Below are 15,392 nucleotides of genomic sequence, written 5' to 3' on the forward strand. Positions count from 1 at the left end.
GATACCCAACAAAGTCTACTGTATTGTTTAGTAAAATGTTAAGAGGATATGCATTCCTTTTATAGAACTATAAATTATTCCCCTCCCCCTTTTAAAAATACTTTTTTTTAAAGCATTCCATACTCACTAAACAATATAGTTGGCTTACATTTTATTTTATTATACACTTCAGTGTAGTAAATGCTGCCACTATCTCCAGAGTGATAGCATAAAACTTTATAAAAATGTGTGTAATATGGAATATGTTATATGTACTTTGGGATTACTTAGTGCATTTTTGCCATGTGAGAATTTATGCTTGTTCATTTTCATTTCTTGTTACCAGATCAGATCCAAGCAGTGAAGACGTGAAAAAATAAATGATTATGATACGTGATGATGTTCATAATCTTCAACAGTTGTTTCATTTCAAGGCATGATTTCTTAAAGCACATTTTGTTTATTTATTTTTTAATTTTAGGCTTTGCCTTTGTGTGTTTAAGAATGTCATACATTATTCTATTTGCCTTCATGGACTCAAGAAGAATGAGCTTTTTAAACTTCTCAGGTATTTTGAGGCCATGAGTTATATTCAGACTAAATCTTCCCTTAGCAGGGACACTAGAATAATCACTCCATTAAATGTCTGCATTCAACTTTAATCACTCTTTGGCATTTTAGTATACTTAAAAGTAAAATACATGCCATCTCTATGTCCTGTTTCAATCTTTTTTAAAAATATCTTTTATTTTAAAAGATGTCTCTTTTTTTATAATTTAGTGCATGATGAAACTTTATGGGTTCTATTTTTCAAAAGTACTACAGATGCTCATAAGAGACTGGTTATTAGTATGTATTGAATTTGTTACTAAGTATAACATGTTACCATTAATAAAATATGAAATGAATATGTTAACTACTATATGTTTGTTTAGGCTGAAAAGAATAATGTTCTTTTTAAAATGGCACCAACTAACACTTTGTATATTTTATTGTCATTTGAAACTGAACTAATATTTAAAGGAAAATGTTATTTCTTTTAGTATCATACGGTACTTCATTTCTTTGGCTAAGTAGACAACTTAATTTCTGATCTAGATTGAAAAATTTTCAAGTTATTTCATCCCTCGTATGGCTTTTATGGTTGACTCTGTGCTTTAGACTTCAGTTCTCACCACTAAGCTGCCACATTGACTCCTCTATTGTCACAGAGCTTTGCCATAATAGACAATTATGAGTCACAAAACTATATTGCTTAGCTAAGGAAAATGTAATATATACTGCAAAATCATTATACTTTAGAGTTGAAGATGCATGCAAAACCCATAAATCAAATATAAAAATTCTGTTATTTTGTCACTGATTTCAGTAAACACATTGACAAAAGCCACCAAAAACAGGCAACTTTCGATTAGGAAATTATACAGCAAACTATTTACTGGGGAAATATATTTTTAAGGGGAAAAATGAAGTTTTTAGCTAGGAAATAGCCTCAGGTATGTGGACATATTTATAAAGGAATTATATAAAACTGTGTTTAACCTCATTAAGTGACCTGAGTTGAGGAAATGGAAAAACCAAGAAAGAAAGAAAAAATATGTAATAAAGATATACAATGCACTGGAATAATGAAATAACTTTCTTTGTTCACAGAGCCTTTAAATAAACAACAATTTCAAAACTAATATTAAACTGTTGAAGTTTTTTCATGAGAGAAAGCAAGTGAGTTTTTAAAATATGATGAAGCAATATTTTCTAAGACTAGCTGACATTTATATAGTGATTTAAAGTTTGCAAACAATTTTATATGTTTCTGATTTGATCCTTATACCTGTGGTAGATTATGTGAGGTATGTATTATATAGGTATTATCTCAGTTTTACAGATTATTAACCAGAGACTCAAAGAGAATGACTTGTCCATGACTACAGAGCCAGTAAATGTTGTAGGCAGGATTCAAACCCAGATCTTACTGACTTCAGCCTGAGCCTTTTACCCACTGTGCCATACTGCCTCACTAACCCATGCTTAAATATACATTAGAAATAATTAGAACCATAGAAATAGTGATTTACTTCTGTGTTTCCAAAGCCTCACAGTCTACATATGTCTAGTTTTCCATATTTTCTTTTAAAATTATGGAGAAGAAAGTTAGACTGACCATCAATTGTCAAAGGTATAAAGATCCACTAACGTTGTAAACCGGAGGTCAATAAACCTTTTATATAAAGGGTTAGATAGTAAATATTTTAGGCCATGCAGATCAAGAAGCAAAATCAAGTATATCATATAGGTACTTATATAATAAGCAAGAAAACATTTCCATAAATTTTTATTGATGAAATTATAAAATATTGATTACAAATTTTCATAATACAAGTGAGAAGATATGAAAAGAATAGAATTCTTTTTGGGAGGGATAATATTTCACTTAATTGAGGTTTGAAGTTAGCATTCCTGATCATCAAACTTGATTACAAATATTCTTCTGTTAGACTTGATCTCTTATAAGATTTTATATATTTCATCATTGAATGGGTCTTTTCACACAGATAGGTACTGCCAAATACTGACATCGAGTGACAAGTATATGATTTTAATTGAGCTAAAAGGCTAATAGTCTTAAACAAATTTGTTTTCTCTGGATACATTTCTTGGGCTGCTGTAATCAAACAATTTAATTAACTTGCCATTGGTAAACAGCTTTCCTTGCTTGGCTATCAAATGTGCTACTTGGAAATTTAATTGTAGCCTCATTTTCATGTTCATGTGATGAGATATTCCATTTAAAATTTTCTAATTTTTCTTACCATTGCTTTCCTGTGAGTTGGGAATATTGTGACAAATGTTTAGACTAGTAATGTTGACATATATTGTATTTTTTTAGCTTAGCTATTGAGTCATTGCATAATAAACAGTACTTTGCCATCTACTTCTATAACAAAATAATACACATTCCACTGTATGTCTAAGTCCTCCATTCGAAGTCCACTTTTCTTGTTTTGATATGATGGGTACGCACTGGTAATAAAAAAAAATGTGGCAGTATGTTGATATGCTTGGCACAAAATGCTGTCAAGTATGACTATATCACTGCAATATGTAGTGTGCCAACAAACAGTGTGAAGTGATAAGAGTGCCATATCTGTCCCAAATACTCAACTCTAATATTGTAGCTCAAAAGCAGATATAGATAACACATAAACAATTTAGTATGGCTATGTTACAATAAAACTTCATGGATACTGAAATTTGAATTTCAGATAATTTTCATGCGTCATAAAATCTTACTCTTATTTTGATTTTTTTTCCTACCATTTAAAAATCTAAAAGCTGTTCTTATGGACCATACAAAAAAACCTGGGAAGCCAGATTTCGTCCATGGGCTGTAGTTTGCTGACTCTTGCTCTAAAGCAATGCTTCAGACACCAGAGAGGATAAGAAAATCAATATCATCTCAGTCCTTCATTAGCTGAGATCTGGTACAGGGTAACAATTACATACAGGGAAGGGTAAAAAAAAATCAATAATGCTTCAGCCTTGTATAACTAAAACTCTTTTCTGCTATCGCTCCCTATTCCTTGATTCCTATTCACTCCAGACCAACTTCTCTGGGGTAGCTATCTTTTTCTCCCCTTCCATTGTACCCTCTGGAAATTCTATTCTATATATATATATGCTTATGAAACTCTACTTCTTATTTTCATACTTTTCCCATGTTTTTTAGTACTCAGGGAAACCTGGCCTTCTCCTGAACACACTGCATCCCTGGCCACCTATCCCAGAATTGTATGAATCTCCTTTCCTATGCCCTAAAACACCGGGCCAGGAGAAGGAGTAAACATACTCCTCACTGCCACTTCTATGCTCTCAACTCTTTATGACCAGCAACCTTTCCTTTGAGGTTGATTCTATCATAATATATCACCATGGTTGATGGTGGTCAGAGTGATGTCAGGAGTTTGACTTACCTGGCAAAACTGACTCTGTCTCTCCCTTAGGAAGAAAGAAGAATTACACAAGAAGATGATTATATAAACAAGGAAGGGAGAAGGAAACAAGTTTGTAGGGGGATGGTTTCATTTGAACCTCACATCTGAATCAGAGGAAAGGAGTGCACAAACAGCCTATCTAGATCCCATTCTAGGTTGTTTACTTACATTCTTGGTTTGAATAACTGTTGAAACTGAAAAAGATTCCTTACAGTTTTCTCATCTACTAAATAAAGCAATTGGATTAGTTGGCATCTAAGGTCCCTTCCAGTTCATATTCTCTGATCTAAGTATAATTATCTATGCTTTGCTAAATCACTTTTATACTATGGTTACTTTTGTAGGAATATTCAGAAGGGACCACCATGGCTTATCGAAACTCTGTGTCTTACTTAGCAGCCTTCTACAAATATTTAACATATGTTTGTTGAACTGAATCAAACTGAGTTAAGGATTTTTTTAATGGTTTCCAGGATTTGTTTATATGAAGATCATCCTGACAATGGTAAACACTTTTTTTAATTCAATTTTATTTCAGCTCCAAATCCTCTCCCTTCCACCACTTTCTCCTCCCCATTGAGAACCCTTACAAACACTTCCAGGTGTATAGTCAAGCAAAACAAATTCCTACATTAGCATGTTTAAAAAACAAAGCCTCAATTACACTCTGTATCCATCACCTCTCTATCTGGAAATAGGTAGCATAAATATATACTTGATAATGTGAATTTTCTCTAAGAGAAGGAAAATTATTTTTGGTTTTTAAATCTCTTCTCTTTGAAGAGAGAAAAAGATCTCTAGCTGTTTGATTTAGTGAACCTTTATAAAGAAGCTATTACAAAACAAAGTGATAAAAATGCATTCACTAGCAGAAATGTGCTGGTCACAAGGATCAAAAGGAGTTCTAGGGCAAACTCCAGATAAAGTCAAGAAAGCTAAGCTTAAAGTCTCACTAATGGCGTAGGAGCAGCTAGGTGGCTCAGTGGATATGTTGCTGTCTAGGGGTCTTGGGAACCCTGAAATGAGGGGCAAATGGTACAGGTCTACCAGTAAAGAATTCTATCACTCAAACCTTCTTTTAGTCCAAGTAGTTTATTACAACACCAGTTGGTGTGGGCAAGATTCCTAGTGAGTGAGCTATTTATGATGCCAATACAAGCAGGCCAGATTTTAAGAATATGAGCAATTTAATGGGGGCAATTCCAATCTACACTTCTATATAGAAAGACCTGGGAAGATCTGGATGGGATTAAGGAGCAGCAAATAGCCTGGGGTGGGCCAGTGGGCCAGGTGCAATTAGGGCCACAATGAAAAGGTAGTTAAAAGGATTATACTGAAAGGGGCCATATGCCTCAGGTGAATGCCAGAGACTTTGTTCAGGGGTTTTGGGGTCCAGGTCCCAAAGACATGCTCATTTCCTTTTAGAGGCCCATCATTAGCACCCCATCATTCCTCCCTCAAACAGATGGGACCCAAAAAATCTTTTGAGGTAAGGGGCAAGGGTCTTGGTTTCTGAAACTGCTTCCTGCTGGCAAAGGGTATAGAGCTGTCCCTGCCTCGAGGGGGTCCCAGAGAGGAAGTTAACTGGAACTGAGCATAGACTACATCCAGGAGACAATGGGTGGACATGGGCTGGTACCCACCGTTTTGCTACCAACTACAGGTGAATTGCCCATAGTCTGGAAAACAAAAATCTGACAAGCAAGTCAAGTGCAGATGTTGACTGGCTTCTTTACCTCATGCCACCTTGGCTCATCTCACTTCTCTCCCCACAGCTGCTGGGAGTGGAAGTGGTGGTGAGCAAGATGTGCTAAATCTGGGTGATGCTTCTAGGCTTTCTGGGCAGGCTACAGGGTGCCCCGGGGCCCAAGGCCATTACCAGAGGGGCCCACACCGTAGCTGCTGCTGTTCCCCCTCCTTCCTTTCACCAGGTGGAGGAGGGTGAATTTGAAGGTGGGAGGGAAGGGTGAAACTCTCTTCTCCTAGTCTGATCTGGGATGAGAGGGGTTAACAGAAAAACCCAGGGCTGTTTGCAATTCCTGCACTGAGATACCCTCTTGACTCAAGGGAAGGGAATGACCAAGGGTTGTAAGGAGGTGTTTCAGAACTCCTTGATGATCAATCACAAAACCTCCAGAATCTGCTAAGATGTTTTCAGGCATTCTAACTTTTCACTGTAACCTTTGCCTGGTCAGAGCCAGGACTATAGCAAGAAGAATCTTAAGAATTTTTCTTGGGTCCTCTAAAGTGTCTTGAGGCTAGGCACAAAGCTTTCTTTTTCAAGGTCTTAGAGACTGACCTTTTTCCACTTCTAACATAGGGGCAAATCTCAGGGAAGTCCCTCGGAATCCAGCTGGGAAGATCTGGTGGCCATGAGGCTAGAAGAGAAGGAGGATCCTGCAGGCATAGGCATGGGACAGCGAGTCCCTCTGTGAAGAAGGATCCTGGTAGAGGTAGGAAGTAAGCCTCAGAAAACCAAAAAACACCTACAGTTTTCCCAATTTTCTAGCATCCTAGAGAATTAAGAGAATTGAGCATATGCTTCTGGATAGGGAATCCATCCCCTATGCAGCAGAAGTTGTGCCCAGGTCCTTGGCCTCAAACCAAACTTTGGGACCAAGAGCCTGTGAGCATCAGGCTGGTCGTAGACAGCCTCACAACTATCTGGCCTGAATGGAATCTGTGCCAGGCCCAAAAAGTACCTCCAAGCCTTCCTAGGTGCTTGGAGAGTGACCCCAGCTGCAGAGTGAGAAAGGGATAGAGAGATAGCAGACTTACATACCTTTTGGTCTTGGCTGGAGAAAGGCTTGAAGGGATTAGGCAGTTTCCAGGTCAGGGAACTATATGTTGTGGTCTAGGGGTCTTGGGAACCCCAAAATGCAAGGGCAAAGGGAGCAGGTCTGCCTCAAAAGAATTCGACCACTCAAACCTTCTTTCAGTTCAAGTAGTTTATTAAAACACTGGTTGGGGTGGGCGAGATTCTTAGTGAGTCTGAGCTATTTGTGATGCCAATACAAACAGGCCAGATTTTAAGAATATGAGCAATGGGGGCAAGATAGACACTTCTATACAGAAGTGGGAAGATCTGGATAGGATTAAGAAGTAGAAAGTGGCCTGGGGTGAACCAATGGGCCAGGTGCAGACATGAGGGCCACAATGATAGGACAGTTAAAAGGATTATACTGGGAGGGGCTGAATGCCTCAGACAAATGCCAGAGACTTGGTTCAGGGCTTTGGGGGTCCAGGTCCCAAAGACATGGTCTTTTCCTTTTAGGAGTCCATCATTAGCATGCCATCAAATAGTTCTGGGCCTGGAGTCAGGAAGACTACCTTCCTGGATTCAAATCTGGCCTCAGACACTTACTAGGTATGATCTTGGGCAAGTCACTTAACCCTGTTTACTTCAGTTCCTCATCTGCAAAATGAACTGGAGAAGGAAATGGCAAACCACTCCAGTATCTTTGCCAAAAAAAACCCCCACAAATGGGATCAGACACAAATGGGGAAAGGTGGAGATATGAGTGGTAGGTGAACAGGAAAAGGCAATTCCTGTTATGTCTTTTTCTAAGAGTAAATGTGAAAGAGAGTATAGGACAATAGCCTAAAGGGATAGCATGATCAAGTGAAAACTGTTTTACAAAGATGTTTGAAATCTTAGCATGTTTATAGTTACCTAGGAGTACCAAGAGATTAAAGATTAGAGGGGATTAGTAAAGAGTTCTACAAGTTCCTATCAGAGGCAGAAGTTGTTTATCCTTCTTTCCTGAAGAGGACTATGATGTCATGACTTGCAAGTGAATTAGATTTAAGTGAAGCAGGGCTGTGCAAAATCACCAGACTCACTCTCTCCTCCTGAGTCATCTGGGTTCAGTAGCAAGATATAGATCAAGAAGACTGGAGAAGGCCATGGATGCAGTGGCAGACCTTGCCTTTTATAATCTAAGTCTCAGTTGGAGGCAATGCACATTCAGTGATTAAGGATAGGTAAGAAATGAGGCAAAGAAAGGCTTTTTTTACTTAGTAAAAAAAAACTCAATCTGGGAGGGAAAGATTCTCAGGGTTTCTAGTCAAAACAGAAACAATTGCTATTTACACTCACTCTGAGCCATCAGAGCCCAAACAATGACCAAATGAGGCTTGAGCTGGGACCTATTGTTGGCCAATCAATAAGAGCCTGAGTGATTTGGGTTTAAGGCAAGGTCCTTAAAAAAGAAATCTGGGTCATAAACCCCAAGATATCTTGAGAGGCTTCAGCAATCAAAATTTGTATTCCTTTGGGCAGAGCACCCTCAGGTAAGGGTATCATTCCCTGTGTAGACAAAGGGAGAGGAGAGGAGGGAGGGAAGGAAGGAAGGACGGAAAAAGCTGCATTGCCCAATGGGAACTAGCCAATTGAGTCCCCAGTGGGGCAGCTACTACTATTCACAGTCCTTCATTCTCGAAGAGGACCGTGATATCAGAAAGATGATGTCATGAAAAAGAGAGGTAGAAGTGTTAGTTAGCCTTTACAAGGTAAAAGACCATTTCCTCTGAGACTGGAGTAAAAGAGAAGAGAATGGGGAAATTATGTCAAAGAGATTTTGGATAGAGAATTTTGGAGGTTATGGAAGTGATGGAAATAGAGCATCACTGTTTTCTCAGTAAAGTATGAGGTAAGGCCCTCTGCTAAAAGGAAGGAGGAGGGATGGTAGCTGAAGATAAGGTTTAGAACACAGCTGTGGAGAGTGTTAGTCAAACAAGGAAGAAGAAAAGGACTGTTGTGCAATGGGTATGTGTGTAAGGGGGAGCGGGGTTTGAGAGTAGAACTTCATATATAAACTTGTAGTGGACCCAGCATATACATTACATGAACGCACTATTTATTAGCATTTTAGGAGAAGTGAAAAAGGAAGAGGATGGGGATAATTTATGGTTGGAGTTTGGAAAGAAATGAGCGGAGACATGACAAGGGGATAAAGGGGTTGCATAAAATTTCATCATTTAACTGTGGTGTCAAGGTTGGTAAGGGAGGAAAGTGAAGCCAGAGTAGGGATAATAGAGTAGAAAAGCAGAAAGGAGGAGTTGCGATGACCATGAAAAATAGATCAGAAAAATTGAGTTGTAGGGAGAAAAGATGGAAATAGAGGAAATTATGGCCAGAGGAATTTCAGAGTTCTGGATCATGCAGACAGAACACACCCTCAAGGATAAGAATGTTTCCTATGCCAGGTAATTATCATGGCTCCATACTATCATTAACTAATGTCTCGAAGCATTGTATATGTTTGAGGTAAATTCAATATTAACAATAGTGGATATAAATAAATATTTCAAATAATATTGATGATTTTTAATCTTTTTGGCAGACTTTGTCAGATCTCATTAGGTCATCAGGTTTTTACCTCATAATGTGGCTGACAAAGCAGTTATATTAGGAGTAGGGGGCATGTCACTGCTGCCATTTTCTTGTTTACCTGTGCTTAACTTATTAGTATTCAATCCATGGCTTCTTTGACCATTTTGTAAAGACTAGCTTTGCTAAAACTAAATAATATAATACAAAAATCCATTTAATTGCATACAACTAAATTGCAATACATCAAAATATGCTAAAATTGAATGAACTAGTGAGGGTATCACCGTCAACCCTTTTGTATTGTGGCACTCCCACTCTTCCATTAAGATACCCATATACCATATGTGAGATATAGAAGTCTGAAATATGCACCAAGTGTCATTTCATTTTTTTTATTAATAAAGCATGATTCTCTGTTTAAAGATAAAAATAAATAGAAACAAAAGTTCTGATGTTTCTATCCTACCCCCAACTTTAGAGACCACTGACTGATATACAGAAATGATAGCATAAACCTCAAAAGAGGAAAAGTTGTTGAATAGTGAGGAAGGGAAGGTGTGGAGTGTGCTCCCAAGGGGAAGAAAGTGGCGATGAGAAGCAAGGGTTATTATTACTCCTGACTGTGTGTGTGTGTGTGTGTGTGTGTGTGTGTGTGTGTGGCAAAGTGAGGAAGAATGCAAGAAGGTATATTCCACACTAGTACAGGTAAACAGGTAACCATTGTCTTCTGGGACAGGCTAGGACTGGCAAAGATGGCTAAGTAAGAGGAAACAGTATGGCCCAGTTCTCTCTCTTCAGCAAATATCAAGGAAGAGCACCAGACCAAGACCTAATCACCAAGTGGTGATTAGGAAACCCAAGTGGACACCACAGTCATTTTTCCAGCCCAAGTCAGCATGAGGAGACAGCCTGAGATCTATAGGCACTGGAAAAGGGTACCATCCATGAAAGCCAAATGCAGTGCTTCCAGCTATATGCCAGAGAAGGAAGCAGAAATACGGGCAAACCTGAAGCTGTGTCTCTCTGACACAATGTGGAAAAAGGTGGAGGATTTCGCAGATGGTAGCTGGAGGCTATGGCTGTGTACTAGAGCAGTGAGTCAGGACCAGGAGTGAACATACAGCTTTGTCACTATGACCTTAGAACAGGATAGACTGAGGCTGAGTCCCAGATGAATAATCATAACAGGAAGAATGGAGTAGAAGTTAGCCTCTGGTTCTGTCACTCTGAACCTACAGAGCCTTCCAGCTAGCCAGCTGGGTCTGGGATAGCTATCTACTGAAGCTCTAACCAAGATGACCTACAGACATCTTCAACTCAACATATCCAAAACAAAACTCCTTATCTTTCCCCAAAACCTTTCTCTCTTCCTACCTTCCCCATTACTCTCAAGGGCACCATCACCTTGCCACTCACCTAAGGCTTTTGTAACCCAAGTGTCATTAATTACTCTTCACTCTCACCCCAAACATACAATCTGTTTCCAAGTCCATTTCCACCTTCACAACATCTTTTAAATACATCCTTTTCTTTCCACTCACACGACTGCCTCCCTGGTGCAAGCCCTCCTCACCTCACACCTAAGACTATAACAATATCCTTCTGGTTGGCTTGCATACTACATTTATCTCCCCATCCCAGTTTGTTTTCTACTCAGCTTCCAGGTTGATCTTCCCAAAGCACATATATGACCATGTTACCCCCTGACAAACACACACACAAGAGTAATTCTCTCTTACCTCCAGGATCAAATATAAAATCTTTTGTGTGGCTTTTAAAATCCTTCACAATCTGGTTCATTCCTGCCTTTCTAGTATTTTTACATGTGATTTGTCTCCATGTACTCCATGATCCCTTTTTGCTGCTCTTCCCGTATAATATTCCATCTCCTGAATCCATGGTTTTTCACTGACTGTCCCCTTTGCCTGGAATGTTCTCCCTTCTCACCTTCACCTCCTAGCTTTCTCTTGAGTTCTTTCAACTTCAAATCCCACCTTCTGCAAGAACCCTTTTATTTCTCCTAACTTTCCCTCCAAAGCTACCTCCTCTTTTCACTACATATAAATGTGAGCTTTAGGGCAGGGTTCTTTGGGGCCTTTTTGTCTTTCTTTGTATTCCAAGAATTTTACATAGTGCCTGATACATACTAAACTATTAATAAATGACTTTTGATTATCAAATGCTAATACAGGAGTCAAGAGAAACATAGAAAGGTAAAGACACTTGAGCAATTGGAAAAGGCCATGAAAGGATGAAGGGGTTTTCTAGTAGATATTGTAGAAATAATTGTCCCCTACAAATCCTATGTAATTGGGGATCATAGAGGGAAGTTAAGTAAGATAGAGCTCTCAGAAGTAGTAGTATTATGTATTGGGGGCAGTAAGGGGTGAAGGAGGGAAGACATTAACCCATATGATTAAATTACTTAAGAAGTACAAACAAGGAGAAAGGGATGAGAACAATGGGCCCTCTTTTAACCTCATTTTCAACTGTGGAGGGTAGAACTACATATACAAATACACACAAACAAAGAGCTGGGTATAGATATACCTTCAGTTCAACATGAAAACAAGAGAGAACTGGGACCAAGAAGAAGAAGTAATAAGGAGAGTAGATTCAGGGAGAGATTAGTGATAAGCAAAACAAATTATAATCATGGAGAATATATTATAAAGGGGAGGGGAAAAGGTAAAAGGAAAGAAAGAAAGGGTAAAAACCTGTGACTGGGTCTGGTTGAGGGGACTAGAAGACAAGAGGAGTAGGAGAATAGGAATATATTACATCAAGCATAGATCACTAGTGCTAAGCATATTCCTCTCTCACCACTCTTTTCTTTGTAAAAAGGGGATTGGAGAGCAAAGAGAAGAACAAAGTAAGAGAATATGAAAGAGGGTGAAACACACCTTAACACTTAAAACCGTCAATGTGAATTCACAAAATGGAATATAGCAGAATGGATTGACAGAATCCAGCAATAAGTTGTATACAACAAACACATTCAAAACATAAAGATTCACACAGTTAAATTAATTGGCTAGAGCAAGGTCTCTTATGCCCCATGTGAAAAAATATAGGTAACAATCATGATCTCAGAAAGGGCAACAACAAAAATAGACTCAGGGCAGTTAGGTGGCACAATGGATAGAGCTCCAGCCTTGGAATCAGGAGGACCTGAGTTCAAATCCAGCCTCAGACACTTGATACTTACTACCTGTGTGACCCTGGACAAGTCACTTAACCCCATTGCCTAGCCCTCAATAAATAAATAAACAAATAAAAATAAATAAACAAAAATAGACTCAAAAGAGATCAATGGAAATTATATCATGCTTAAAGGCAACATAGACAATTAGCATAAATAATTAACATTCACACTAAATTGTTTAAAATCTGAATATCGAAGGGAAAGTTAAAAAGTTACAAGAATAAATAGATCATAAAACTATAATAGTTGGGGACCTCAATGTGTCCCTTTCAGAATAGACAAATCTAACAACACCAAAGAAACAAAAATGTTCAATAGCATCTTAGAAAAGCTAGATATGCTAGTTCTATGGTGATTATTGAATGGAAAAGCACTGCATGATGCCTTAACAAAAATTGTCCATGTACTAAGACATAAAACCCTCACAAAGAAATGCAGAAAGACAATAATAGAAAACATCTTTTAATGATCACAATGCAATAAAAATTATATTTAACAGAAGGCCTTTGAACAAAGCATTAAAATTAGATAATAAATAATAATGCTAAAAATTGGTTATTGGAGAACAAATCATAGGAACAATAAATTATTTTATCAAAGAAAATTACAACGAGACGACATATTAAAAATTTTGGGACACAGTCAAAGCAGTACTTAGGGGAAAATTTATCTTTCTTAACACTTCCATCAACAAAAGAGACAAAGAAAAGATCAATGAATTTGTTTATGCAACTAAAACAACTAGAAAATGAACAAACTTTAAAAATCCAATTAAATATTAAAATTCTGAAATTCAAAGAAAAAATTAATATAATTAAAAGCAAAAATCTGTTGAATTAATAGGACTAGAAGTTTTCATATGTGTGTGTGTGTGTATATATATATATATATATATATAATTTGATTTTTTTTAAAAAGGAAAGCCAAATTATCAATATTAAAAATAAAAACTAATTCATAGCAAATAAAACAAAATTATTAGAAACTATTTTCCTAATTAAGTGCCAATAAAACTGACAATTTAAATGAAATGGATGAATACTTTAAAAATATAAAATGCCTGAATTAATATAATAAGGAACAGAGAATTTAAATAACCCAGCCTCAGAAAAAAAAATTGAAAAAGCAAATAAATTAATTTCCAAGGAAGGGAAAAAAGACAAGAAGATGATATGAATTTACAAGTGAATTCTATTTTTTTAAAAGTCAATTTCAATATTACATAAACTATTTCAAAAATTAGTAAATTAGATACAATCAAACTTCTCTGATATAAATATGGTTTTGATATGTAAACAAAGGCAAGACAAAACAGAAAAAGGAAACTATAGACCAATATATCTAATGCATGTCAATAAAAAAATGTAATAAAATATAAGCAAATAGGATAGAGCAACATATCAAAAAGAGTACACACCATGACTAGGCTGGATTTGTACCAAAAATTCAAGGTTGATTCAGTATTAGGAAAATTGTAAAGGTAAAAATATTAAGAAGAATAACAGAATTATAACAATAGATGCAAGAAGCTTTTCACAAAATGTAACACCCATTTCTATTAAAAACACTACAAAACACTATAATAAATTAGCCTTTTTCCTTAATATAGCAAATACTATCTATCCAAAAACCAACAGTCAGCACCATATATAATGGGGATAAAGTAGAAGCCTTTCCAAAAAGTTTAGAGGTGAAGCAAGAATTTCCATTGTTACCACTTATTATTTGATATAGAGCTAGAAATGCTAAGTATAGCAACAAAACAAGAAAAGATGTCAGTGCAATAAACAGGCAAAGAAAACAAAATTATCGATTTTTGCTGGTGATGCTGATTTGCTTAAAGAATACTAGAATCAACTACAAGTTAATTAAATAATTATTAAGTTCAACAAAGTTTCAGGACATAAAATAAATCCACATAAATCATTATCACTTCTTTTTCTCTTTTTTTGGCAATTGACGTTAAGTGACTTGCCCAGGGTCACACAGCTAGTAAGTTTCTGAGTCTGGATGTGACCTCAGCTTTTCCTGACTCCAGGCCTGGCACTCTATCCACTGCACCATCTAAGCTGCTTCGTCCCTGGGTAGGAAAGGCCAATACAATAAAATGACAAATAACCCACATGTATTTATTTATTCAATGTCACACCAATCAAATTACTAAAAATTACTTTAGAGAGGTAGACAAATTAATAAATTCTATTGAGGGAGACCAAAAGGAGAAGAGTCTCAAGGAAAATAACAAACAAATAGAATGAAGTCCAAGAAAGCATTTTTGGAAGAGAAAGACAGAATGAGAGAGATAGAAGTAGGGTAGTGCTGAGGTAGATGGGGATAAAGGAGCAGGGTATGATAATAGGGGAAGAAGGTTTCATTTAGCTAGCCTGCAAATCTGAATCACACTTACTGAACTCATAACGGAATAGGAGAGACAATGTGCAAACCACCACGAACAAGCAAGATATGTAGAGGATAAATTGGAGATAACCAGCAGAGGGAAGGCAACTAGCATTAAGAGGGATCAGGATAGTTTATTTGCAGAAGACAGGGACTTCAACTGAGACTTGAAGGAAGCTAGGGAAGCTAATAGGCAGAGACGGGGGACAGTCTTGAAAATGCATAGAGCTGGGGGATGGATTGTCTTGCGTGAGGAAGAGCAAGGAGGGCAGTGAGACTGGATTGCAAAGTGTATGGTGAGATGTGAGGTGTAAGATTGTAAAAGTATATCATCTATCTTCATTATTATTATCCTTTACCACTCCTACTCAAATTACAGTAACTTCCGATTATTCCTGCAAGTAGGAGTGTATGCATACAAGTTGTTTATATGTGTGTGTGTGTGTGTGTGTATGTAATATGTAAACCTATTAATAATATTCCC

The 15,392-nt window shown here is 37.1% G+C and overlaps 1 protein-coding gene across 1 annotated transcript in view; it reads left to right on the top strand.

Moving 5' to 3' along the window:
- Nucleotides 1-1,664, top strand: part of ARL6 (ARF like GTPase 6) — a 39,708-nt gene extending 38,044 nt beyond the window's left edge. Inside the window, exon 8 of the mRNA XM_020977953.2 lies at nucleotides 326-1,664. Coding sequence (XP_020833612.1) covers nucleotides 326-351 — 26 coding nt within the window. The 3' untranslated portion in view covers nucleotides 352-1,664. The remainder of the gene's footprint in view (nucleotides 1-325) is intronic.
- The last annotated feature ends 13,728 nt before the right edge of the window (nucleotides 1,665-15,392 follow it).

Source organism: Phascolarctos cinereus, unplaced genomic scaffold (genome assembly GCF_003287225.1).
Source record: "Phascolarctos cinereus isolate Bilbo 61053 unplaced genomic scaffold, phaCin_HiC Scaffold_725;HRSCAF=1366, whole genome shotgun sequence".
Taxonomy (NCBI): Eukaryota; Metazoa; Chordata; class Mammalia; order Diprotodontia; family Phascolarctidae; genus Phascolarctos; species Phascolarctos cinereus.